This window comes from Antechinus flavipes, chromosome 1 (assembly GCF_016432865.1).
Source record: "Antechinus flavipes isolate AdamAnt ecotype Samford, QLD, Australia chromosome 1, AdamAnt_v2, whole genome shotgun sequence".
Taxonomy (NCBI): Eukaryota; Metazoa; Chordata; class Mammalia; order Dasyuromorphia; family Dasyuridae; genus Antechinus; species Antechinus flavipes.
The window spans coordinates 701,537,187-701,562,674 of NC_067398.1; the positions used below are offsets into that span (position 1 = coordinate 701,537,187).

The 25,488-nt window shown below is 43.8% G+C and overlaps 1 protein-coding gene across 1 annotated transcript in view; it reads right to left on the reverse strand.

Moving 5' to 3' along the window:
• The window catches only part of MED13L (mediator complex subunit 13L), a 332,823-nt gene that overhangs the window by 22,273 nt on the left and 285,062 nt on the right, over window positions 1–25,488 (reverse strand). Inside the window, exons 10-19 of the mRNA XM_051976088.1 lie at window positions 23,482–24,213; window positions 22,531–22,753; window positions 21,449–21,554; window positions 21,050–21,174; window positions 19,674–19,773; window positions 15,774–15,802; window positions 10,578–11,043; window positions 5,569–5,748; window positions 3,910–4,133; window positions 647–839 (exon numbers count right to left, since the gene is read on the reverse strand). Coding sequence (XP_051832048.1) covers window positions 647–839; window positions 3,910–4,133; window positions 5,569–5,748; window positions 10,578–11,043; window positions 15,774–15,802; window positions 19,674–19,773; window positions 21,050–21,174; window positions 21,449–21,554; window positions 22,531–22,753; window positions 23,482–24,213 — 2,378 coding nt within the window. The remainder of the gene's footprint in view (window positions 1–646; window positions 840–3,909; window positions 4,134–5,568; window positions 5,749–10,577; window positions 11,044–15,773; window positions 15,803–19,673; window positions 19,774–21,049; window positions 21,175–21,448; window positions 21,555–22,530; window positions 22,754–23,481; window positions 24,214–25,488) is intronic.

The window sequence follows — 25,488 nt, forward strand, 5'->3', positions numbered from 1 at the left end:
ATGCAACTCAACAGCTGAGCTCACACTCGGAGCAGCAGGGGCCCCTGGGAGAAAGCTGCTTTTCAGTGCAACAAAAGGCTTGTTCCACACTAAGTCTGCATGCATTCCCCTAGAGCTTCACTGTTGGTAGCAAACAATAACAATAATGAGGTACGTTACCTCACAGTAACCATATGCTGGCTACCTCACTGCCTGCCATTCTTCAAAGTTTAAGTTTGCTTGAGGGCCAGTTAAATAAAGGGGAAGAGATGGAGAAAATGCCTCCGACCCCTAGTGGCCCTGAGATCTGGGGGTCTCTGAGTGAGGTTGCACATGTTGAGGAAGCTTCAGAGAGCCAAACACCTGGGTTGCTCTGCGGATACGACTGCCCCTTGTTAGCCACCATGCCCACAGAGCAATGCCATGGAAAGGGCTACGCCACTTGGGGGCTCCCAACCTGTCTTTGTGTAGCTTTTGGAGCCATTGGGGAAACCTTGCCTCGGAATGACAGGATCCTGCCCATCTTGTCCTACGACCCCCCGACTGTACAACGAGGACACCAAGTTCCAGGGGAGGGCACCCAGCTAAGAAGAGGCGGCAGGCCGGAGAACCCAAGCTTCTGCTGCCACAGCAGGGGCCAGAGCAGACACAAGACAGTCTCACTCACCGAGGTGGTGGCGGCAGACCTGTGCATAAAGTCTGAGTCTGGAATGATTGTCGCTGTCCTCGCTGCTCCAGGGCTGGCTAAACCACTCACTCATGAGCTCGTCCGTCAGCTTCGGGGTCACTGTCTTCCCCACGCGCATGATCCCATCCCGAAGCCCTCTGCTGATGGGCTTGTGCTGCCCCAGCCTACACATCTAAAGCACAGAGGGGAAGAAGCAGTCAGCGGCCGGGCCCACACGAGGAAGCGGCCAACAGACACTGCTGCCGTCACGATGCCCTCTTCAGACATCCTCTTCACAACAGCACCTTCTCTGCTCCTGTCCTCCCACAGTTCAAGTCTAGCCCTCTGGGATACTGGAAAAATAAATGTTTCTTTCCCCAAGATGATCCCATCCACAGGATCTGGGCTTGCTGCTTGCCATGGTGCCAACGTTAGCCAGGCTCCCAGAGGGGGACGGCTACACCGCCACGCCACCGTCCAAAGAGTTTGGATGTTTTTCCCGATACAATGCAATCAAAGCCACCTGTCTCACTGCTGAATGGAGGGGGCCACAGCCCGGCCCTGAGGGGAGCAATCTCAAAGGATGCCCTCAGTTTCTCCGGCCCAGTAAATACAAACTTTGAAAGAGGGAGAATGAATGTGTCTCCCAAGTAAGCAATTTAACTTGGCATTTGTCGGCAGGAAAGTTAATCATGGCCCACATCCGTTTCAGGAAATATGATGAAGGCGGGCTGCCAAGTGCCCCTGCACCTCTCCCAGCCCTAACCCCTGGGACCTGCGGAGCGATTTCATGTACAAAGTGAGCCTGCGATTACTGAACAAGGTCCTCAGAGACAGGATTTGTTAACAAAAGGCCTGTGCTTGGTTCTCAGAGCGGCTCCGAGCCATCGTCTCTGCCCGCCATTTATTGGGCAGGGGACCCCAGACCCTGTGGGATCACCTGTGGCCCTCCCTGGGCTCCCGTTTCCTCACGTTAGCTCGGCCTCCAGAAGGGCAGTCACACTCCGGCTTCCCACAGCTGCCTGATTGTTCCTCCTCAGTCTCCTTTGCTGAGACCAGCATTCCCCACAGCTCTGTTCTACACCCACTTCTCTCTGCTCTCTCTCTCTCAGAGGCCTCAATGACTGCCATGGTTTAATTAGATTCTGCCGGCCAATGGCTGTCAACCAATCCAGCCAGGCTCAGGAGAGCCCCAAGTCACCCGGAGCCCAACAAGCCTGAAGGGGAATTCTCTTCAAACCCAAACCCTCCCACTTCCAAACTGGAGTCAGAGCCCTGCACACAATCCCCATTGCCCTGGCCCAAGCCTAAGGGTTATCCTCCCCTCCCCCCAACTGTTGCTGCCACTTTTACACTTCAGCCATGGTCACTTTCCTGAAGGGCAGAGCTGACCATGATGTCCTTTTGCTCAGTAAATCACAATAGTTCTTCCTTGATGCTAGGATCCAATACAGAGTGCCCTGTGTAGGCTGACCCCAGAGTGGCCACTGGCTGTCCTCCTGGCCTTGCTGCATGCTCTCCCACCCTGATATTCTGGTCCAGTTTCTCACACATCCTACTTATCTCCTATCTCTGCACCTGTGCACTGGCTGTGCCCCATGCCAGGAATGCCATCCCTCCTGGCCCTTCACCTCACTTCCTTCTGTAGGAAGCCTTTACTGATCCCCTATGTGGCTCATGCCTCCCTCCCAAACCACTGTAGGATGAACTTCTTTGTACCTGCATTTATTTTCCTTAGTTATATCCCATATGTTCTTATATATGTGCTCTCTCTCCCAGGACATAAGCTCCTAGAGAGTGGTGACTATTTCATTCACTGCATTTGTATCTCCCATATTTGGCACACAGAAGGCATCTAATAAAAGTTTGGTGATGAAAGGATTCATCTATTTCAGCTAAATCTCCTAATAAAAACACACCACTGAAAAGTGCCAGTTATAGATTTATGTTTATCATCAAGAAGCAGATTACATTTCTTCCACAGGACTCTCAAAAACTCAAAAAGCACCTACTATGTGCCCAATGGTTAGAAGATAAAGAACTCCAGACCTTAACATTTCCATTCTGATAATAAAAATAGCTAACATTTATACGGCACTACTATGTGCCAAGCACTGTGCTAAGTGTTTTACAAATAATATCTCATCCTCACAACAATTCTGAGAGGTAGATGATGCTTTTTTTTTTAACCTTGTTTTACAATGGAAGAAACTGAGGTAGATGGCTCAGGGTCACAGCTATTAAGTATCTGAGACTGAATTTGAACTTGGATCTTCCTGGATCCAAGTCCAGGGCTCTGTACGTACACAACATGTCATCCACCCAACATGTAGGCTCTATTTCCCTGACATGGCCTTTGAGAACCAGGGTTACATCTCTTCCTGGGAGGCAGATGTCAAGAAACTAAGAGTGAAGAAGTCCTCTTTCTTGAAGAGAAAATGAGATGCAATTATCTGCCCTGAAGAAAACATCTTATTTTCATTTTTTTCTCTCGTTAAAAAATATATATATATATGTATATTATATATACACATACACACACACATATATATATATATATATATATACACACAAAAATACATAAACATGCTTTTTTTTAAGTCATTTTCTTTTTTAAAAAGCAGCAGCTTTTTATCTGCTGAAACTATATCATCAAGATGCATATAATATCAAATTTAAAATGTAAGAAAATGATCTGCTGGTCATTCAATGTTCTTTTCAGATTGGGAACACTTCCAGGCCAATGTTTCTCTTTGCTTTGGCTCTACAACTGACCTGATGCTTTTGGGAAGTTAAAGAGTACAATGAGATTTCTTTAGGAGGATGGGGGCTGGGGGATTAGATAAGTCGGTATTTTTTTCTTTTGATATACTTGCTTCCCAAAGTACCAGCTGCTCATCCTGCCCTCGCCACAGTAAAGATTTAAGCTCTAGAAATAGGAAAGAATGGACATTTCATTTGATTTTACTGCTACCACCAAAGGAAGTGGGTGTTTTTACCAGCTTTGGGCTGCTAAAAAAAGTTATTGGCAAGGCTGATTTAGAAAGGGCTTTCTTGGACTAATGAAATACTCGAGTCAAAACATTCCAAGCAAATAATGTCTGCAGCCTTTGTCCTCTTCCCATGACTATTTCCAGATTTTTTCCGTGGCCTCCTCTCATAAAAACAAATCAATTCTGTTTAGCAACTACTAGAAAGATAATGGGGGAATGCGCACAGGAATTCCTGATACAAAACCCATTCTCAAAATCCCTTTTCCTTACCTCATACACAGCACTCAAGTCCCTGAAGAAAGTTTTGGCTCCTTCGAGCAAGGCCTCATTTTCTGGACACACCACAATGTAGGCGACATCCCGGTGGCCCCCGTAGGGATCTAACGACAGCCTCTCCCAGAATGGCAAGGAGAACGGTGAGATGGTGAGATAGTCCTTGTCATAGCCCACCAGCACCGTAGGGATGGGCAAAGGCTCCGGGGACTCTTCTGAGCCTGAGGAGGAAGGGCAGCAGGTCAGAAAATCCCAGCCCAGCCACGCACTGCACCTGAAGCTGCAAAAGGACGGCCAAGGCTGGCGCAAGAAAATGCTGCTACGTGGCCCACTTCCCTCCTATTTTAGTTCTTGGCAAACACTTAATGGAGTGTCTCTGGGGAGGCAGCTTGGAAGGCAGGCAGAAAGGAAATGAACACTTATTAAGCACCCACTATGTGCCAGGCACTGTGCGAAGTGAGTTACAAATATTCTCTTACTTGATGCTCACGATATCCCTGAGAGGGCGGGACTATTATCATTACGTCCACTTCTTCAGTTGAGGCAAGTGAAGCCAACTGAGCTTTGCCCGCATTCCCCCAGCTAAGAAGTGTCTGGGGTGGATTAGAAGCACTCTACCCGCCATGCTGCCTTGTGGCCTAAGTTAAATAGAGTGGATGGACAAAGGGCTGAAGATCTAGGGATCTGGGTCTGAGCTTTTAACTTGGTAGGACTTTGAGAAGGCCACAGACTTTCTGGAGCTCAGTTTTCTTCCCTGTAAACTAGAAGCTGGACTGGTAGGTGGTTTCCAAATCCAAATATATGCACTCTAAGGGGTGCACAAAGGAATTAGAGCTTCTTTTCCTATTTTCCTTTATAAGGAGAACAAATGAAGGAAGGTGGATAGTTTACATATAGATTCATGTGGTCTCTATGTCACCTGGTCATGTGTCAGGAGGACTGCACAAGGGACAGTGGAACCTTCCTTCCCTTATTTGCTCCCAGCCTGAGGCTGGGCCACTCCATGCCTGATTGAGGTGTTTTTTTTTAAATGAAGCCCATCCAATCATATTGCCTTTATTCCTTTTTGTCCCATTAAGTACTTCCTTTTTCGGACACCCTCTATGACATGCTGGTAGAGTAATCCCAGTCCCACCCATCTGCGCAGACACGCCCTCCTGGGCTCTGGGCTGCAGCGGCCTCAGGGGTCTCATCCCCACAATGAAAGCAGGAAGCCCAGATGGGCGAGGGAGGCGGAGGGCTCCCCAGCATTTCTATCACACTGTAGGGAGGCCAGCTCATTTGATGCTCCCAAGAGCCTCGGGAGGCCCAAGCTTCCATTATCCCCACGCCTAAGTGACTTGTCCAGAGTCACAGCTGCAGGAAAGGCCTAAGGCCCGACCTCCAGACTGCATCCCTGACTGTCTCTCCTCAACCAGAAGAACAAAGGAGCTACAGACGTGTTCTTGGGACCACTTACCGAAAAACCCAGTCCTGAGGGCAAAGCCTCAACCCGAATGTGAGACTGACCTCACAGGAAATAACGGGTCATTATCAACCTATTTAGAAAAGGGGAAGGGCCTCCGACGGGTCCAAGGAGGAGGAGGTGCCACGTCAGAGACTGAAATGGCTTCTAAACTGGCAGCAGAAAGGGGCTCAGAGGGGGGAGAAGCGTACCGTAGGTGCCGCGTCCGGCCATCTTGTGGAACTGCTGCCAGGTCAGGGGTCCCTGCACGTGCTGGATGTTCTCCCAGGTCCGGCCTGTCCTCTTCTTCTGAATGGCATCCTGGAGAAAGGGCTGCAGGGAGAGTAGCATGCGCACCACGTCCTGGGAGGAGAGCATGCTGATGTCCAGCACTAGTGGGGGAGAAGGGAAGACGAGTCAGCAAGCGGGGCTCAGGCTGGCGGCTCCCTGCCTTTGCCTCCTAGAAGGCCTCCTGCTTCTCACAGCCAAGACCATTTCCCAAGGCCTCCCTTCTTGAGGCATATTGAGAGCATTTGGAGGGGCAGCTGAGGTCCGCTGAGGACAGAGGCGCCGATCTGGAAAAGCCCGGGGCAAGATGGATAGGAGACGGGGAGATGGCAACCCAGACTCCCTGCGGTCCCGGAAGGCCCTTTATGTCGGCACTCTCCTGCTTCTGGCTCCTCCCACCACTTTCCCATGAGCAGACAGTAGGTTAAAAACACTGACCATGCATTCATACACTATCTGGAAAATACCAGACAATTCCTGCTCCACAAGAAAACCTGGGAATTCCTACCCGTCTCAGTTAGTGAAAAGCATGGCTTTGGGTCACAGAGGAAATGTGTCAAAAGTCACTCTCAGCATTTTAGAATTTGGCATTTCAACATTCCTCTGAAAATAATCAGATTTTATGACTTCTGCAGGTTCATTTGGGTCAAGCTCTTTAAAACATTTCCTAGTTTTCACATCACAGAGCCACAGACCGAGTACCCAGAATGTGCCATGTCTGGAAGCTAGGCAAAGATGCTACATTTCTAGGAGGCTTTTTTTGTTGGTGAAAATGCAAAGCAAATGGCCTTAGGAAGAATGAAGGAATGCTGTAAGTCACCAGTCAGCAACTTTAAGAGATCTACTTTTGCTCCATTTTACCAAGCAAATAGCTTCCATTCCCACGAAAAGTCTTTTCTGTAAAATTTGATTACACATTCACAGTGTACGGCACACTTTGGAACCCTGGATGAAAACGTGGCTTAGAGAGCTCCATCTTGTTCCAGAAAATCCCAATTAGCTTTTTTTTTTTTCAAATTTTCCCCATTCCCATAGGAAAAGTGGGCCTACCAAATTCTGTAATAGCTAATTACTTTAAAATTATAAATATTTTGACAACATAAAACAACTTTTAGGTTGTAGCTTTAAAATTTAAAGAGAAAAATTCTTAAAACATTTTTACTAAGGACTAAATACTTAAAGAAAATTCTTTGTCTTTAAGGGGCATACGTAGGGAATAGCAAACAAACACGGAAGCAAAAAATTGCACAGGACTGAAAATAGCCTGGAAGTGAGATGTAAATGCCAGAATTCCACGTCTGGCAGTAAGGAGTTCCCACTATAACCATTTATCCAAGAGGCATGAAAGGAAGAAAAACACGCTTCCTCCCTGTGGCATCTAATTGACCCTTAGGATGATCCCAAGAGGCTGGAGGAGAGAGAGAGAGAGAGAGAAGGAGAAGAAACAGAGCTCGGCTTAGCTCATCAATCTGTATTACACCGATTTAAACTTGTTAGCCATGAAAGGTCGTCAGTAGCAATGCCCTGAATACACAAAGGATTCTCTAGTCGAAAAAGAAGATCAAAGAAGGGTGGAGATTGCTCTAGGTGGCAAATGGCATGAGAACAGCTGCTTGGTCTTTAGGAAGAACCACATACTTTTTTGCATCTGCTTTTCACCTTAAGGGGAAAAAAAAAATCTTTCCTCTCAAAATAGCAGAACAAAATATTTAAAAGAAAAAAAAGCTCAAGATAATTAAGAGCTGACTCCCTGTTTACCTGTCCTGGAGGAAGTCAAGTCAATAAGTCCTGGAGGGCACAGAAGGCTGGCATGTCTGGGCTGACTGCTGGGTGGCTGCTAGTGAATGCCCATGGATCAGGCTCCTGGGCCTGAGAAGGAACAGTATTGCCCTGATTTGGAAGGGTAGATTTCAAGGAAATACGAGTCTAGCTGCCTGATTTTGAGTACTGGCAAAATTATTTATGATATTTTAAAAATTATTTATGATAATTTAATGATAAATATTTATCATTAAAGAGTTGGTTAGTGAACACCAAGAAAAGGAAGCTCTAATTGCAAAGGGCCAGCCTGGCTTCGTCCAGAATGGGTCATGTCACTTCCTAGCTGGGTGACCCTGGGCAAATCACTTAACCCCAATTGCCTCAACAATAACAACAACACAAACCAAAAAACAACAACAACAACAAAAAAAGAATGCCGCATGTCTCTGGCCAGTTTCATTGGTCTTGTGATGAAGAGAGCATCTGCACCCAGAGAGAGGGCTGTGGGAACTGAGTGTGGATCACAACATAGCGTTTTCACTTTTTTTGTTGTTTTATTGCATTTTGTTTTCTTTCTCATTTTTTTTTCCTTTCTGATATTATTTTTCTTGTGCAGCATGATAAATGTGGAAATAGGGATAGAAGAATTGCACATGTTTAACATATATTGGATTATTTGCCATCTAGGGGAGAGAGGAAAGGGGAAGGGAGGGAGGGAAAAAGTTTAGAACACAAGATTTTGTAAGGGTAAATGTTGAAAAGTATTTATGCATGTGTTTTGAAAATAAAAAGCTTTAATTAAAAAAAAAAAAAAAAGAATGGATCATGTTGTGCTACCTGCATGGCCTTTGTGATAAAGTGATTGGAATGACATATACCATGTGGAGAGAGGACCAGAGCTGGCCGCCCAGAGACCCAGGCTCAAGACTGGCTTGTCACAAATAATCTGGGTGACTATGAGCAAGACATCCAACCTCCTGGCAGCCAGACAACTAACTCTCCCAAACTCCGAGGGGCAGAGGACCTAGCTATCTGCACTCAGGGAGGGAGCACTTACCCCAGAATTTCCCTAATAGAATCACAGGCCTGGAACATCTTCCTCCCCTAACATTAGTGCCAGCCCACTGCCAACAATGGACCATCAGAACATGTAGAGTGAGAAGGTATCTAACAGAGGAAATGTCCTGGGGATCTGCTAGGCCCTGTACTACTTAACACTTCAATAAAAAATGTTGCAAAGAGACACAGGTGCCTGATCAATATATACTATGACACAAAGTTAGGAGAAATAATGACTTAACTCACATTAAGTACCTGTTGTATACTAGGCTCCATGGCAGGCCCTGGGGATACAGAGGGAAGACAGTTCCTGTCCTGGAGGAGCTTGGGAGGAGGCAGAGCCCTCACAGAGAGAAACAGGACAGGTGGAAGTGAAGCAAATTGGGGAGCTATGAGGGGGGCAGGCACAGGGAGAAGCCCGCTCAAGGCCAGACGTGGTGCCCAGACTAGGGGCCAACCGTGAGGAGTTTGAAAGTGTTCTAGAGGCGAGAGGGCTTCTTGGGCAAAGAAGTGACATCCTTAGGCCTGCACTTTGGGCGAACCATCTGAGCCACTGTGCAGAGGAGGAATGAGAAGGGAGATGCTGGCCAGGATTTTAAAAGACTTCAACAAGACTGCTGGATAAAACAAGAGGTTGCCCAGTCTTCTAAGCACAAGAGCAACTCTGGTGAGAGACAAGATCGTCTGAAAAGAGCCGGGTGTCGGGCCACAGAGCTCAGGTTGAAGGAAATCAACCAGAAGCCAAAGAGAATGAAGAGGGGCCTCCACGTGCCCAAAGTGGGGGCGAGAAGGCTGCTGGTGAGGGGAGGGGAGGAATTCCAATGGGTGGAAGCTATAGGGAGGCAGGTTCTGGCGTTATGTAAAGAAGAAATTCCTTACAATTATGGTTACCATCAAGATGGAATGGGCTGCCCCAGAAAGTAGCAAGTTCCTTCCATGCCATGAAAGGGCCAGGAACTCCCAGGAGAATGATGGAGACTTGAGTCTAGGGGGCTAGGATTGAAGAATTGAAAATACACAGCTGGAAGGGAATGCAGACCCCAGCTAGTCCAACCTCCTCATTAAACAAAGGAGAAAACTGGAGGCAGACAGGGCTAAGTGACTTGCCTAGGGTCAAATAGCTAATGCATGCCTGAGACAAGACTGGAACTTCAGTCCTTGTGGCTCTAAATGAGCCTTCTCATATCGAATTCATAGTCTGTGCTTTTTTGAATTGACTGATTTGCTCATATAATGAGTATAAGTCCAAACAAAGTGAGATGGGGTAAGAGAGGGAAATATGAAGGATAGAACATTGTCCAGGGAAGAGATACAAACAGGGAAGAACCCCAAGAATGGGGCACCTGAACGGCCCCCAAGAAGGGTCCATAGGCAGCAATGAAAAGAGGCAGGAACATATTAGAGGAGGCAATGTACATGGAAGGAGAGAGAGAGAGAGAGAGAGAATGTCTGTGTCAGAGAAAGAGAGACAGAGGCAAATAGAGTCTGGAAGCATAAATGTGTATAGGGGAATAGTGTGAATGAGCATGGAATGAGCATGGAAATGTAGGTGGGAGTCCAGCTTTAGGACACCTTGAGGGGTCTGTACTTTATAATTAGGCCACAGAGACTGAGTGAAGAAGAGCGATGAAAAAGCTCATCTGACTGTATGATGGATCCAAAGAGAAGGCATGGCCTGGGACATACAGAACTGGCTTTGGAACCGGCCTGAGTTCTAATCCCAGAGAGGACACCTGTATCCTGCCATGGGATCCAACATCTCAATGCTCTGGGCCACAGAAACCTGCCTTGGCAGAAGAAGCTTCCTCACCTGAGAGTTCTGTCTTGCAAGGAAATCCCTGGGCTGCCCTCTATCCCCTATTCAATACAAAGGACGGATTAAAAAGAGGAGGCAAGAGATAAGGAGGCCCGTCAGGAAAGGCCTAAACATGGAATAATTTCATTTTTGCGTTCAAAACTTGACTCAATTTACTTCTCTTTAAAAGGGGCCAAACTGGACTTGGGTTTCAGCAGCATTTTTGGTCACAGGGACAAGCTGACCCCAGGTAGCGACCAGGAAGTCCCCGAGGTGGCTCTAAACGGCACCGTCGGGGCTTCCGACGCTCAGACCTACCGTTGCTGTGGGGCCAGGCGTGGACGGTGGCACTTCGGACGAGGGCCTCGTCCACTCTCCCGCCAGTCGGGTTGTCGACGTACTGCCGGCCCTGCTCCAGCGCGTTGACGCACTCCGTCCACGAGTCGTTGTGGTCTGCTTGCACCCTGTCATAACTCCAGTGTGTCCCGGGGACGGAGTAGCGGTGACTGGGGGAGATGTAGCCCAGGCAGCTCAGGGCTGTGAAGGGCTGCGTGTGTTGGTTCTGGAGGAGGAGGAGGAGGCTGACAGGGGGCTCCTGGGGCTTCCTGGCCCCCTCCATCTGAGGGAGGAAGGCAGTCTGACACATCATCAGCCGCCGCTCGGCTGCCTGGGCGAGGTCCGAGTTCTTCCCAAAAATGTCCACTTCATCCTCAATGACTTCACCCAGTCCTGTGCCCACCCAGGCAACTGGCACTGCCTCTCTTCTCCACACACAGAGCATCCTCTTCCTCAGTTGGAAACTTCACCAGGGTGAGGCTAAAGGGTGACCAATCAACTCTGACCAAAGCAGGGCCAGGCACACCTCAGCATTCTGCTGCTCTCAGCTTCTCTCCATCTACAACAGCCTTCACACCAAATCCCTGAGACCGTCTCCTTCCCACCCCCTCTATCTCCCATCCCAAAATGCTCGTGCAATAATGGATCAAAATCTGGCCTGAGCCAGTTTTTTCATATAACAAAGAAACCGAGGCTCTGGGAGTTCAAAGTCACAAAAGTTGGAGCCAGGACTGAATCGAGTTCCTCTGACTCCAGAGCCAGTCCTCTTTCCATTGTAGAAGGGTAACGCTGGTCCTCCACCCAAGAGTGATCTGGGTTGATTGCTGAGTGAGTCCCTTTACTCTAACTGACTCCCGAACCTATTTCTCAGGTGACTCAGTCATTGTCCCCGACTCCCCCACCCTTCTACCTGCTGACTTATGTGAAATCAGCCAACCCTTGAGCCCTATCATCTCCATTTGTTGTTATGGAAACAGTCCTCAAATTGATAGTGCCCTCACTTTGTGGGAAGAGTGTGACAACAATCAGTTAACTGCTCTATGCTCTCTTTCCTGTCCTGCAACTCTCTGGATACTTCCTTCTCTGGCTACCATTCTCACGGACGGAGGGGTGGATAGTACATATGGATAGAGACAGATAACAGACCGATACAGAAAAATAACAGATGATAACTATATAGATCTATATGAATACAGACAGATGAGAATTATAAATATAGATATAGATAAAAATACAGAAAGATGATAGGCTAGTTATGGATATAGATAGACATGAGGGGGAGAGAAAGAAAAGGGGAGGACAGTCTCTCCTCCATTGAGAGCAATGGAATGCCCCCACATTTTCAATTACATCATTGGGACACAGTCACTAAAAGACTTTTTCATTCACTCTGCTTTAATAATCTGTATTACTTTGTGCTAACAATGAACTTCAATTCTCATTTGCTGTTCTATAGTTTCCACATGTCTTCCTCATAAATACTCTGTGAAACCTGGGGTAGGGCAAGTATAACCTCCATTTTTCAGATAAAAAAGAATTTTGCTTGAAGTATTAAAACTAGAGACTTGAAATCAGATCTTCTCATTAACTATAACTGAGCCATACTATACTCTAGGAGATACTTAAGCAGAATTATCTGGAATTCCCTGGAGAATATAGAGTAAAATCAAGCAGCTTAACAACAGAAGGTGATTTACTCTAATTCTTTGGAAGAGTCAATATTTATATAGCATACTACAAAGTGCTTTGGGTGTGCAGGAATGTATGTAGATGAGTTTCATGGCAAATCCCATTGTCACAACCCTGCTGCACCCATTTTATAAGTGAGGAAACAGGTTAAGGAAAGCAGTGATCTGCCCAGTTATTAGTCAGTTCGTGAGGACTGGGGCCAGAGTCTCTCTGTATAGAGATGGTCCAGACTTCCAGATCAGCATTTTATCCACAAAACCATATGGGCTCTAAAAACTAAGGATATTTTGGACTGAATTATTCTGAAAATTCTGAAGAGAAAAAAATTAAAAAAAAAAAACTAATTGGCTTTAAATTTCAAAAACTTTCTCTTCTAATTTGGGTTCTTTGACTTTTTTCTTCTGTGTGGTGAATAGAATGGCCTGATAAGATTCAAGGTGACAGTTCGACTTTGTATAGTAGCTAAAACTAACAGAAAAACAGAAGAAAGGGGAGGCATTTAAAAGATATATTAAATGCAAATTTTCTTAACAGGGAAAGCCGAGAATATTGTGAATCAAACAACAAAAATGTGAATTTTCTTTTCATCTGAGGATTGTCTGTGTTGGTGATTACAGAATATTTATATGTATACAGAATAATCTGGTACCAAGGACAGCTTAAGTGACATGAGAACAAAGAACATTTCTTCCTCCTACTTTGTTCTGAAATTTAAAATGTATTAAGAGTAACAAAAGAGTGAAAGTGATCGGCTGATCTGATGCCTGAAAGTGTTCTAAAATCAACTAGCAATTATCAATAATAATCATGCCTAACATTTTTATAGCTCTTGAAAGCTTACAAAACACTCTATATCTATTCTCTTATTTGATAATGAGTCAATCATTGTAACAGAGGGTAAAAAGTGGTTTTGGAAGAAAAAAAGAGATTCCTTGATCTTGAATGTCCTGAGAAACACAGTCATACTCATCCTGTAGTGTCTACATGCTCAAGCCCAGATCTTTTGGTAGCTTGGGGGTTTCAGGACCACCCACAGAGCAGGAGAAATCTCCTAGAAGAATCAATCATTTATCCTCTGAATATTCAAGTAATGGAAGGAAAGCCCAAGTAAGTAGGTCAGTCCAAAAGCACTGACAGCTCCTCAGTCTTCCCTTTGAATCAAATGCAATGGTTGAGTTTAATCATTATTTAAAAGGAAAAAACCCACAGCTTGAATGTAAAAAATCCCTACATAATTAGTTCAATACTTAAGTCAAACAATAAGGATTTATTTGCTCTGCATTACACTCTGGAAAAGAAAAGAGATGCGGCTTAGAAAATCCAAACATCTCAGAGTTGAAGGGACCTCGAAAGCCCCGGAGCCCCTTTCACCACTCCACCCCACCCCCAGTAAGGGCTCATCCAGACTCCCTTCTCCAGCAATTCCCTCAGAGAGATCACAGGGCACTTTGTAGTGGAGAGGAGCATCTTCCTTCCTATCAAGTCACGCTGTCCAGTGTACTGGAGACAGTGAGCCTAAACTTTCTTTCACAGGAAACCCTTCAAGAACTTGACAACTCTCATAATCTAAGCCTTCTCTTCTCCAGGCTAAAACACTCGAGTTGACCTTGAAGCCCATCCTCTGTAGAATTTAGAGACAATATTCCAGGTGGGCTCATAGGACAGCAGATCTAGAAGTAAGCCTGCTCTTGATACTTACCCCTGTAACTAAGCAAGTCACTCAACATTCCCGCCCCTTCCTCCCAAATCCCAGTTTCCTCATCTGTACATGAGGCGGTTGGTTCACAGGGCCTCTGAGGTTCCTTGCAGCTCCACATCAGTGATCCTACGAACCTTCAATGCAGCCAAACACTGGGTTAGATTTTTTAGGCTGCCATATCATATTATTGATCTCATAATGAGTTCATAGTCAATGAAAGTCTTCGGGTTTTCTTCAGGTGGCTGCTGGCTAGCTTGATCTTTTCCATTTAAAAATTATATGAGATTTTTTTAGACCCAAGTATAAGACTTTACCTTTATCTGTATTAAATTGAATCTTATTTGAGTAGTGCAATGTGTTAGAGAGAGAATCACGGAACTGAAAGTGCCCTTCAAGATCAAACATTGCTACCAATGGTTCATCCAAGTGACAGGAGCTCACAACCCCCAGACTTCCTTCCCGGCTGGGATTAAGCCATCATTGACTACTCCTGACTGCTCCAGGGCTTTGACTTGTCAACATGTTCCAAATGCATGTACTTATTCTGCTTCTAGTCCCCATCCTCTGGTACTGTTCATAAGAATCTCATGAGAGCACAGTAGCCCTCCCCAACATGTAGTTTGTCCAGTGTACCCCAGAGCAGCTTAGCTTGGAGATTTCTGCATACAGGATTTTATTTCCATACATCCTAAAATATGATTCCAACTCTCCTGACACTATGAATATCCTGTTCCTCTTGAAGAGGCATTCTTCAATGCCCGAAAAGTATGTTCCAGACATGGTTCCCAAATATCATCCTTATGATGTTGAAATGGACTAAGATCTGCTAACTATCCTCATTTTCAATTCAATTCATAATTTCTGAGTGTCAGTTTTCCTCATTTGTATAGCAAATCTATCATCAAGAACCATTCCTACTGCTATGTGTCAGGAACTATACTGAGCACTGGAGATACAAACAAAAACGACAAAAAAAAAGTGTCTTTGACCTCAAAAAATTTAGATTCTTCTAAAAGGAAATAACACCCACATAGATAAGTAGATGCAAAATATAGCCTTTTTTTTTTTTAACGAAAATCAATAAAAAGTAAATTACGAGTGGCATAGGGCACAGTTCGAAACACAAATGAGAACCTGGAAAGGGCTTGTTTGGGAACCTTGAAGACAGGAAGCAGAGGAGTGGAGGGAAAGCATGCACAAGGGGCATTATGCAAGGATGGGGGAGCTGGCAGCTGGCCCATGTGACTAGATTGCAGAGGGTACCAAGGGGAGGCACATATTATGTACCACATCATATGGTGTCTGTCTGTCTCTCTGTCTCTGTCTCTCATACACACATAGTTTTGTTTTGTTTTGTTTTGTTTTTTTCCTCTTCTCCTTCCTTTTCAGGTTAAAGTCCTTTAGATTACAGGGCAATTCTGGCCAGCCCTTGTTGGATGGCAAGCAGTGCTGTCTTTCCAATGAGCAAAATCACAGTCCTTCCTCTAACACATGGCACTGAGTTTACATGAACCGCAGGTTCTTGTTTTGTAACACAGGGATGTTGTGAAGCTGATATTCAAGTGCTATGTAAATCGATATAACCAATACTGCTATTATTAGCTGTTGTCTATCACTGGACAAGAGTCTGTCATTGTCTTGCTATATACAACTAATTCATTTGAAAAATATCTGGAGATCTGGAAGGATTATAGTGTGGGCACTACAAACATGTGACAAGGCCATGGGAAAAGATGCTAGGACCTCAGGAAGCTCAAGTGAGGAATTAGTAATCCAGCCACTACTCTCACCACCATCCAAGTGCCATACTGCTGGAAGGCTAGTGGGAATAACTGCAGAACATCCAGAGGAGGCATAGGTCTTGAAAGCTCCTGTATCCCAAAGAGATTATAAAAAGAGGGAAAGGACCAACATGTGCAAAAATGTTTGTAGCATTTTCTTTTTTGTCGTGGCAAGGAACTAAAATGGGAGTACATGCCCATCAGTTGGGGAATGACAGAATAAATTATGGTCTATGAATGTTATGGAATATTACTGTTCTATAAGAAACAATCAGCAGGACGGTTTCAGAGAGGCCTGTTGAGATTTCATGAACTGAGAAAACATTTTTGTATGCAGTGACAAGAAGATTATGTAACGATCAACTCTGATGTACTTGACTCTTTTCAACAATGAGGTGATTCAGGCCAGTTCCAATAGACTAGTGATGGAGAGACATCGGAATCTACAGAAAGAACGATGGGGACTAAGTGTAGATCACAACATAGTATTTTAACCTGTTTTGTTGTTTGCCTACTTTTCTCTCTCTCTTTTTCCTTTTTAATCTGATTTCTTTTGTGCATCATGATAAATGTGGATGTATGTGAAGAAGAATTACATATGTTTAAATATACTGGATTAATTGCTATTCAAAGGGAGTGGGGGTAGGGAGGGAGAGAAGTTTGGAACACAAGGATTTGCAAGGGTGGCTGTTGAAAACTACCTTTGCATATAATTTGAAAATGAAAAGCTATTAAAAAAAAAAAAGATCCTTTCAACAACCTGGGGATGGTAAGCCTGGAGACAAACTTGGGGAGACAGGAAAGCCAGCCACTTGTATTATAAGAACTCTCATATGGAAGAAATCAGACTTGTTTCCTTGTCCACAAAAGGTAGAGCTAAGAATATGAGGATGGGAGAATAAGTTCTGATTTTAGGGAAAAGTTTCTTCTTAATTCATTAGTCGGTTCCCTTTCATTGTATACTTTTAAATGCAGGCTGAATAATAATTTGTAGGAGACACAGGGATTCTCGATTAGCTATATGTTGGGATAACCTTAGACACAACTCTCATCCTTAAAGAGCTTCTACCTACAGTGGTTTCTATTTTATTCAAATGCTTGTTAGGCATTTCCAAAGCTCTACCCAGAAGATTCAAGTTTAGAATTGAAGGCTTCCATGGACCTTACACAAACACAAAGTAATGCATGAGCAAATAACAGACACCAGAATAAACAGGTATATGCTTCTGGGGTTAGCAATCATCCTGGAGGGTGAGGAATGGATATCCCAGAGTGGACAAAGGCATGAAAGCAGAAAGACACGGCCGAAACAGACTGCACTTGGGAGAGGGCAATCTTGAGGCAGGGTTGGAGAGATGCGCCCAATGCCCATGCATGAGGCCTTTAGTGCCATAACAACACATCTGAGGTTTGGTGGGAAATGGGGACGCACCCTTGTGCATTAGGAAGAAGAAAGGATGGATGGAGGGGAACTGAAAGCAGGGGAAGGGATTAAAGACAACTGCAGCAGTGCAGGCAGGCAGCAAAGAGACAGAATGTGGCGGCAGGGTAAGAAAAAGGAAAGCTGAGATCTCAGCACACAGGAAGAATGTAAGGCCTTGGATACTGTTTGTATAGGGAAGAGGGTGACGGATGGGGCCCAAGACAGGAAGATCAGCTGGAGGAGGGAAGGTGCAAAGGCCCTTCCAGACAGCATTTCAGGAGTTATAAAGAAATAGGGGAACATACTCTAATATGATCCACAGGTCCAGACAGATCATAGGTGCTGATAAAGGGCTGAGCCTGATTCTACAGTTGCATTCAAGCTGATCACCTGACCCTAACAGGGTCACTTTAATTTGCTTTTTCAGTCCTTTTGGTTGCTCTAGAGAAACTAACACTACCACTAGTATTCAGGTTAAACAGCGAAAGGTAGGGAGGGGGTAAAGCTTTACAAATCTGCTCACAAGAGTGACAATAACTTGTCTCTCCTGAGGCCTAGGAAAAGCATGGCTAGTAAGCGCACTAAGAACCTGGTCACTTCTCCTACAGGTGTGGGCAGAATCCTCCCTTGCACTCCTCTCTCCAAAGATTCCAGATCCCCATCTGCCTCAGGATTAGGAGAATTCAATATCAAAAGATGAGGTGAGGGAAAACAAGGAAGACATCAGGTGCCATGCTGGCAGGTGCAAGTGTGCCCGGCTTCATGGAAAGCCTGAGACATGAAAATAAATGCTAGGTTTGCTGAGGGCTCTTAGAATAGCACTCCTTCACACCCAACTTTTCAGGAGGGCAGCTTTTAAATAAAACAGAGTACACCTGTCCCTTTGAAGATCTAACATGGACTGCAGTTGATTAAAATCAATGGGTACCTGTGAGTCACATTCAAGGTAAATGAGACCCATCTGACGTTCGAAGTGCAGTCTCAGAGGGTTATCTCCAACAGTGCTAAACTGCAGGTACCAACAGCGTTGGAAACATCAAAAACAATGAGATGAAGGACTAGATCGATAATGAAATCATTCAGGCTAAAGGTTTTTGTAGTTTTTTCCCTTAAATATAACATAAGAAACCTGCCATAATTACCCAAAGGACACAAAATAAGAATTTAAAATTGCTCCCCAATGCTTTTTTTCCCTTAAAAACAACATTCTTAACATTTAAAATAAATATAAAAATTTGCAATTTCTCTTTATCTGAAAAAATAACTATAATGCTCTACTCCCAACACTTATCTAAATATAAATTTGGACAAACTAGAAATGTTGAAGGATACTCATCCATTTGGATTAGTCTTAGGATTGTCTGACTGAAATGATTAACTGGGGCACTATAGAAACATCTCAAGACAATGGGCCAGGACACTGATTCTAGGACAGTTGATGAACACAGCTTCATGAGGCTTCTCCCAGAGATTTCAACAACCTCTCACATGTTGCTACCTATCACTTGTTAATGTCAAAAGAAGCAGAGAAGATTAACTAGTTCAATCCAAGTGAAAGGACTCGTTGGTTTGGCCGATTCCACATGAATCTATTTTACGCTGTTTCTTTTAATCTTTGCATTCCTTGTTTGTACAATTCTGCAGTGCAGAGTCATAAAAAAAGAAAAATGTTTAATTAAAAAAAACTACAGCAACTGCCTGGCTACCATGATTCATTTTCACATGTGTCATGCTTGAGAAAGCTTTGCATATTTTAAAAAGCTCTGGGATCTACTAAAACTGTCATAGGCCCATCTCTGCACACCCTCTATGTCCACGTTTGAGTAAATCAGTGCAGCCTTTATGGGTCCATAAAACTCTTTGACTCATCCCTGTGACATGGTAGTTTTTCCCCTCAATTTGTTCTCATTACCAGCTGAAGTTAATGAGAAGGTATTAAAGAATGATTTGCAGTGAAATTATATTTCTGCTTCAGAGTAGCCACACAGTTATTCTGACTTCTCAGTTATTCTGCTCTCATTTAATAGTCCAATTGCTTATGAATGTTCTAGAAGGTAATTCTTCCCATTGTGAACATACATATCAAACTAATTTTACCAATAAGAAAATGTCAGAATTCAGTCACAGAGCGGAAAGTTGATCAGTGGAAATAGATATCCAGAATATTTTCTGGGATATGAAACTTCTCTACAAACTTTTTCAGCAAATTCTAATTTTCAAATAAAGCACAATTCTTTCTAAAAAATCACTGTTAAACAAAGAAATAGTAGACAAATATTTCTAAAGTCTCAAAATGCCCTGAAGATAGGAGATTGAAACCGTGCCGGTCCTTGTTTATGATTAGGTCCTGTCATTTCTGGAAGGCCAGTTGAAATAATGAGTTTTAATTCTTGTTTTAAAGGGGGAGGAAGCGGGGAGGGGGGGGAAAGAGTCTATAACTCTGAAAGAGGCAATGAATGAAGCCAAAACAACGCAACTCTACTCACTTGGTGGATAAGGAACTGCCATTCTGCCGTCTTTCCCCAGAGGTCGGTCTTCGGTTCCTACTGTTGGGATTTTTGATGAACGTAGTGCTGGTGATGCAGCCTAGACAGAGATTTACAGGGCATATTTTACTTGCAAAGATGCAGCAAGGGTAAAGAGTTCGCCTTGGAGGCCAGAGCATTTGGAGCCCGGTACCATCTCTAACACACACTCCCTGTGCAAACTTGGACAAACCTGTGAATCTCCCGGTACCCCCAGGCAATTCTCTAAGTACTTCTTACTCTCTCTGTCCAAGCTGTGCACAAGATCTGCTGACTTCACCTTTACAACATATTTTAAATTCACCTCCTCTTCTCCCCATACTTCCCTTTGCTCCTCACTCCTGGACTGTGGCAATGATCTGTTGGTCGGTGAGCCTGACTCTATTGTTTGCCTTTAAAGGCTCACCCCACAAGCTCCGATGGCACCCATGGCTCTTTGTCACCTCCAGGAGCAAATATTGGGGAGTATGAAGAGGGGAATGATGGGAGGCAGCAGGTTATGGCAGGCTTTGCATGCCCACAGAGCATGTTGTATTTGCTTCTGGATTCTGACAAATGTCTCTGATCCAGGAGCACTGGCCTCTTGGCAAGTTGACAAACCAGACATTTCATCTTTGGGCCCTGGACATCCTTTCCAGCTGATCCCCTTGTCTCTTAAAATCTCTGGCTTCCTTTAAATTCCACCTAAAGTCTCACCACCACCCCCCACGCCCTCCCAGAAAGCCTCCCATACTGCTCTCTAAACAGGTGTGACCCCTCCATAATCATCTAATCATCGCCTATCTCCCTTGTACACAGTGTGTATGTGTGTGTATGTGTGTGTACACGCCCTTTGCCCCATTCAACTGTAAGCTCCTTAAGGTCAAGAACTGTCTTTTACCTCTTTTGTATCACCAGCATGTAGCATGCACATAGCACTTAACAAATGTTTACTGACTAAATAAATAAAATATTGGCTGAATAAAAATCATAAAATATCATTTTGAAATCAAAATTTGTGCATTAAAGTCATTTCAAAAATTCGCTACTAGATGTGAGTGAACCCCCAAAGTCCTAAAAACCATGATATTTAGGAAGATTTCACAAAATAAACTAGAAAAATATTTAAAATTTAAAAATAAAAGCGAGAAGCCACGTACCAGGTGCCAAGGATAAAACAAACAATGCACTATTAACTTTACAATTTTTGCTAAATGCACAAAGAACTGGGTAAAACATTCAAAACTGGGAGTTAGAGCTCATCCTGCACTGAAAAGGAGAGTGACAAATGTGCAAGATTTTGCTTATCCCCAGAAGTTGTTTTCTACTGTAGACTTAGCCTCTAGAAATAGACTCACCCCAAGGTCATCCTCATCAGAATTATCAAAGATGTTGTCCAAGTCATGGAGTGAAGGGGCCAGATCAGTCACCTGGGTAAGGCTGCTGGGGCCTGCTCTGCTGGCAGCACTTTCCTGACGGACATCTGTGATGTAAAGGAAGAAAAAACGTTTGCCCCAAAACAGGATAAAGATGGTTCTTTCCTCATCAAAGAAGTAAGTAAGCAAGTATTGTCATATGGCTTTTCTTAAATTTAGGATCAGATTACAAGTTGATCTCCAATTGGGAAAGGAAGGATAAAACAAAGTAAAACAATATGTGAAAACTGAAAACTTGATTGCATTAATGGAAAAAAAAAAAAACTTCCCTCTCCCCTCTTTTGTCAACTATCTAAAAAGGGCCAGCACCGTTTTACACACCTGTTTTTGGAGCAGAACTGAAAATAGACATGGCATCCTTCCCATCGGGCACTGGTGTGGAATGACCTGTTGTGGGGATCTCTTTTGAACCAAATCCATCTTCAGACTGTGTAAGAAATTTGGTCACAATAAATACATGCCCAGCAATCCAAGACTATGAAGTAGAAGAGCAAGTGCTAAGAAATAGAGGGAGGGAGGTGAGAAATCATAGATAAAAAAAACTTCCTAAAAGATCCTGAGAATCGAAGGAGAGGATAGCTTACCCACTCACTTTCATCCAAAAATACTTCCACTTTTCTCTCAACTCTGACTAATTTTTATTGAAGTAGAAACTTTATCTAAAGTGCCCCCAATACATGTGAAGTGCTCAAATCCAGTCTTAAGACACTTAGTCACAATGTGACTTTAGGCAAGTCACTGTACCGATGGTCTCAGTTTCCTCACACATAAATGAGGATAATAATAGTTCCTAACTTCAAGAGATGTTTGGGAGGATGAAATGAAATTACATTTATAAAACAATTCACAAACCTTAAAGCATTTATAAATGCTGGCTATTTTATTATTATGCATATATTTGTCAAAGTGAGAAATTCAATCTCTAGATACTAAATTCTATCTACAGAATAACTACCTCAACTCTGCATACTTTTGGAACGATAGATCTAAATACCTTTATAGTATTTTAGACTGTCATATTTTCATTAACAACAATAAAAGAGTTTCTCATTGTCTTAAATAACACCCCACTACTAATTTTTTACAAAGACCAAGACAAGTAATAATGGTTATCTGTGAGAAAAACGGTTCAAATTTCAAATATTGGCAACAATTCCAAAAAGTTGCCTATGAGAAGAGAGAGGTACTTGGCCTCAGTATTTGGGTCAACATTTAACATGGGGAGAAGCAGGATGCAAAGAGCAGCAATAATCTATCATATGCTTGAGGCATTTCTATACACTTTGCATCAACAGTGAAATAATTTGAGAGAGAAACCCAGATCCTGCTTCTAAGTAACTTTCAGCTCATTCAGCAAGAAATGGATAAGAAACAACATCTAATTTTGTGGGTCAGCACAGTACCTTATTCTTTTTCAGTAGCTCTCTCTCCATTCCGAATTTGCATTTTTTGTTGACAGTGAAACTGTACTTGATGTCACCATCCTCAAAGGTGTATGGGTCACTGGCATCGCCCAGGGTCTCTGCAGGCTGCTGCATTCGAGGTGATGGGTCAAGGTAGACTGCCTGTCCCTGAGGCTGCTTATCATCCCAGATTTTAAACCGTTTGTGAGGTTGTGCTAAGAGTCTATGGAAGAAGAATAAATCAAATTACTACTTGGCAAACAGCGGAAAAGCTGAGGTGCTCTTACTTTTTAAGAAGTGTATAACAAATGAGGATGCAATTATGAAAGAGAAAACTATAACACACCAAACCATTCCAGAAATTGTCTGATTTGTGCTATTGACAAATTAAATAATTTAATAAATCTTGTTCTGCTGGGAGGTAAGGTAATGATTATGTGCTTTAAAAATTTTTTCCAGCACATTTGTAAGACTTTTTTCCCCCCTAAAAATTTCTTTAGCATGACAGTTACAGAGAAATACCCCAAACTGAGCACATGTGTAATCATTCACAGACCAACACATGCAGGCATACAGTGTAACTGATCATGCCCGGAGCCTTCGCCAAATACTTTAGCTTTCTACACAAAAACTAAAATACTGCGTAATAGGGAGAAATCTACAAGAGCAGTTCAATTTTGTTTTTACATTAAGCAGTGTTTGGGAAATCAAGGAACACACACTCTATTTCCTAAGCCAGATTTTTGAAACTTCTCGTGCTTACATATGACCTTTGCTCTAATTCTCTCTCGGACTTTTCTTCTCTTATTTAATATTTTTACAAAAATATCTTGTGGTTTAAATTTGAGAGACACAGTGAATGGATAGAAAGGGAAGTAAGACTTGTCTTTTATAAACATTACCCCCTTGTCGAATGAGAATGAACCATGAAAGTTGGGCAAATCTCCTTACCTTTTCAGTGCAGTGCTGTCTGAATTTATCTCCATCTTGACATCATATTGCTCACCCTGGAGCTCTGGAGGCCTGAACTCTAGGTCATCACTTGGTGGTAGGTGGTAACTGTGCCATTTATCAGATGATTCATAATTGGAGGGCACAATCCCGCAGTACAAGGCTGTCTCACTGACCTCGGCCATCAGAGGCAATCTCTGGCCCACAAGAACAGTCCTGTCATCCAGGTTTGATAACGGCTGAAGTTCTAGTCCATTACTATAGAGAGCTGGATTCACAGGAATGGACGGTGGGTCCAAACTCTCTGCTTCTTGCCCTCTTGGTTGGGGGCTGAGGGTTGGAGGCAGAGGGGAAATGGGGGAATGGGGTGAATCCATGGGATTCAGATGCATTTGTTTGCTTGTGTTTCTGGAAGGCACAGCCAGCTGCTTATCATACTTCCTGCTGCTTGGGACCTCCAAGGAGGCATCCACCCCAGCCAAGGCCAGCTTCTGCCCTGGCGCGTCCTGCTCCATGCATAACTCTTCACCCACAGAGGGCCTGTGGTGAAAGGGCATCACGGGCCGCTTTTGAAGTTTGTCTCCTTTTTCTTGTCGTTCTGTTGTTTTGTGCTTAGAAGAGGCTGGAGGCGGCAAAGATGAAGAAGATGGTGGGCCAACAGCGAACCCAGGTTGTGATATCGAAGTGGGCCGGCTGGGCCCAACTGCACAGCGCTGTTTGAAAAGCTTATGCCTAGAATGAGAAAACAAATGAAGTCACCCTATAAAGGTTTCACTCTTAAAAAGGAAAGTCTTTTCTGAGATCAAAAGGGATGCCTTCACGGAGCATCCAATCATTTTCTGTAACTCACACTAAGCATTGTAAGCTTCTCCCTTTTAATTGCCCATAAAGAAAACAGACTCAGTACAACGTAAGAGAATTAGAAAGAAATTCACTTGTACAGAAATGCAAATATTGTGCTTATTTTATTCAGAGGAATCTGATTAATTTCCATACAGTTATGAGCCTCATGATTTTGAAAAATCTATTTATATCAAAAAGAACATAGCAGAAAGGATCAGCACTTTTAGTGACTAAGAAAAGCTTAAAAAAAAAAAAAAAGCAGAACGTAAAAACACAACTCCCCGCCCCCCCCCCCCCCCACACACACACAAAACCCATCCTACAACCTTTCTTGTCGCTTCTTTCAGACACAGTGGATCTACAACCTGAGATTTAAAAAACTAACAAAAATCTTGGCAACTCAAGACTGAATCTCCGTGGCCTAATGAGATGTGAAATATAAATAAATGTAGTAATATTGTCTTGGGAAAGAGAAAGTAAAAAGCAAGGTTCATCACCACTCAAATTTTAAAATGATGAGGGTAATATTGGTCTGCGAGTCCAGGTTGCTTAGGGTGGAGCGAGGCAGGAGACCCAAGGGGAAATGCTGCAGCTTTTTGACCATTAGAAAGCCATTTGCCCTCACAGAGTCTCAGTTTCTCATGTATAAAATGCACTACATACACCAAAGGTAGCTACAGGGAAGGTACGTCCCCAAACTTTAAGCAACACAAAAACACAAATGATTATCGTTATTACTGTAGGTAAGGGTACAGAGACAGCCTCCCACAAACACAGTCAGAAACAACGAGGCTAGTCTCCTCCCAAGAAACTTATGGGCAGGTATTAGGACAAGAAGCTGCTCAGTGGGGCTCTGGAGGCCCTACTGACATTTGATCCTGATGTGGAATTGTACAGCAGGTCAATCAGATCCTGCCCAGGGATAAATCACTCCAGAAAAGAAAGCCTGGCCCTTGGACTGGCATCAGTGTAACCATTGAAAGCCACCAGGGTAGCATTAAATTACACAGTGCTACACAAAACGACCCTCCAGTGGCTAATAAAACAGATTGTAGGGACATAATGGGATGGTTTAGCAAAAGAGCCGACTGGCCATCTTGACCTATAAAGATGTTAGACATGGAGACCTAGGGCTTTTCCATAATAATGGTTGGATGTCTTGAA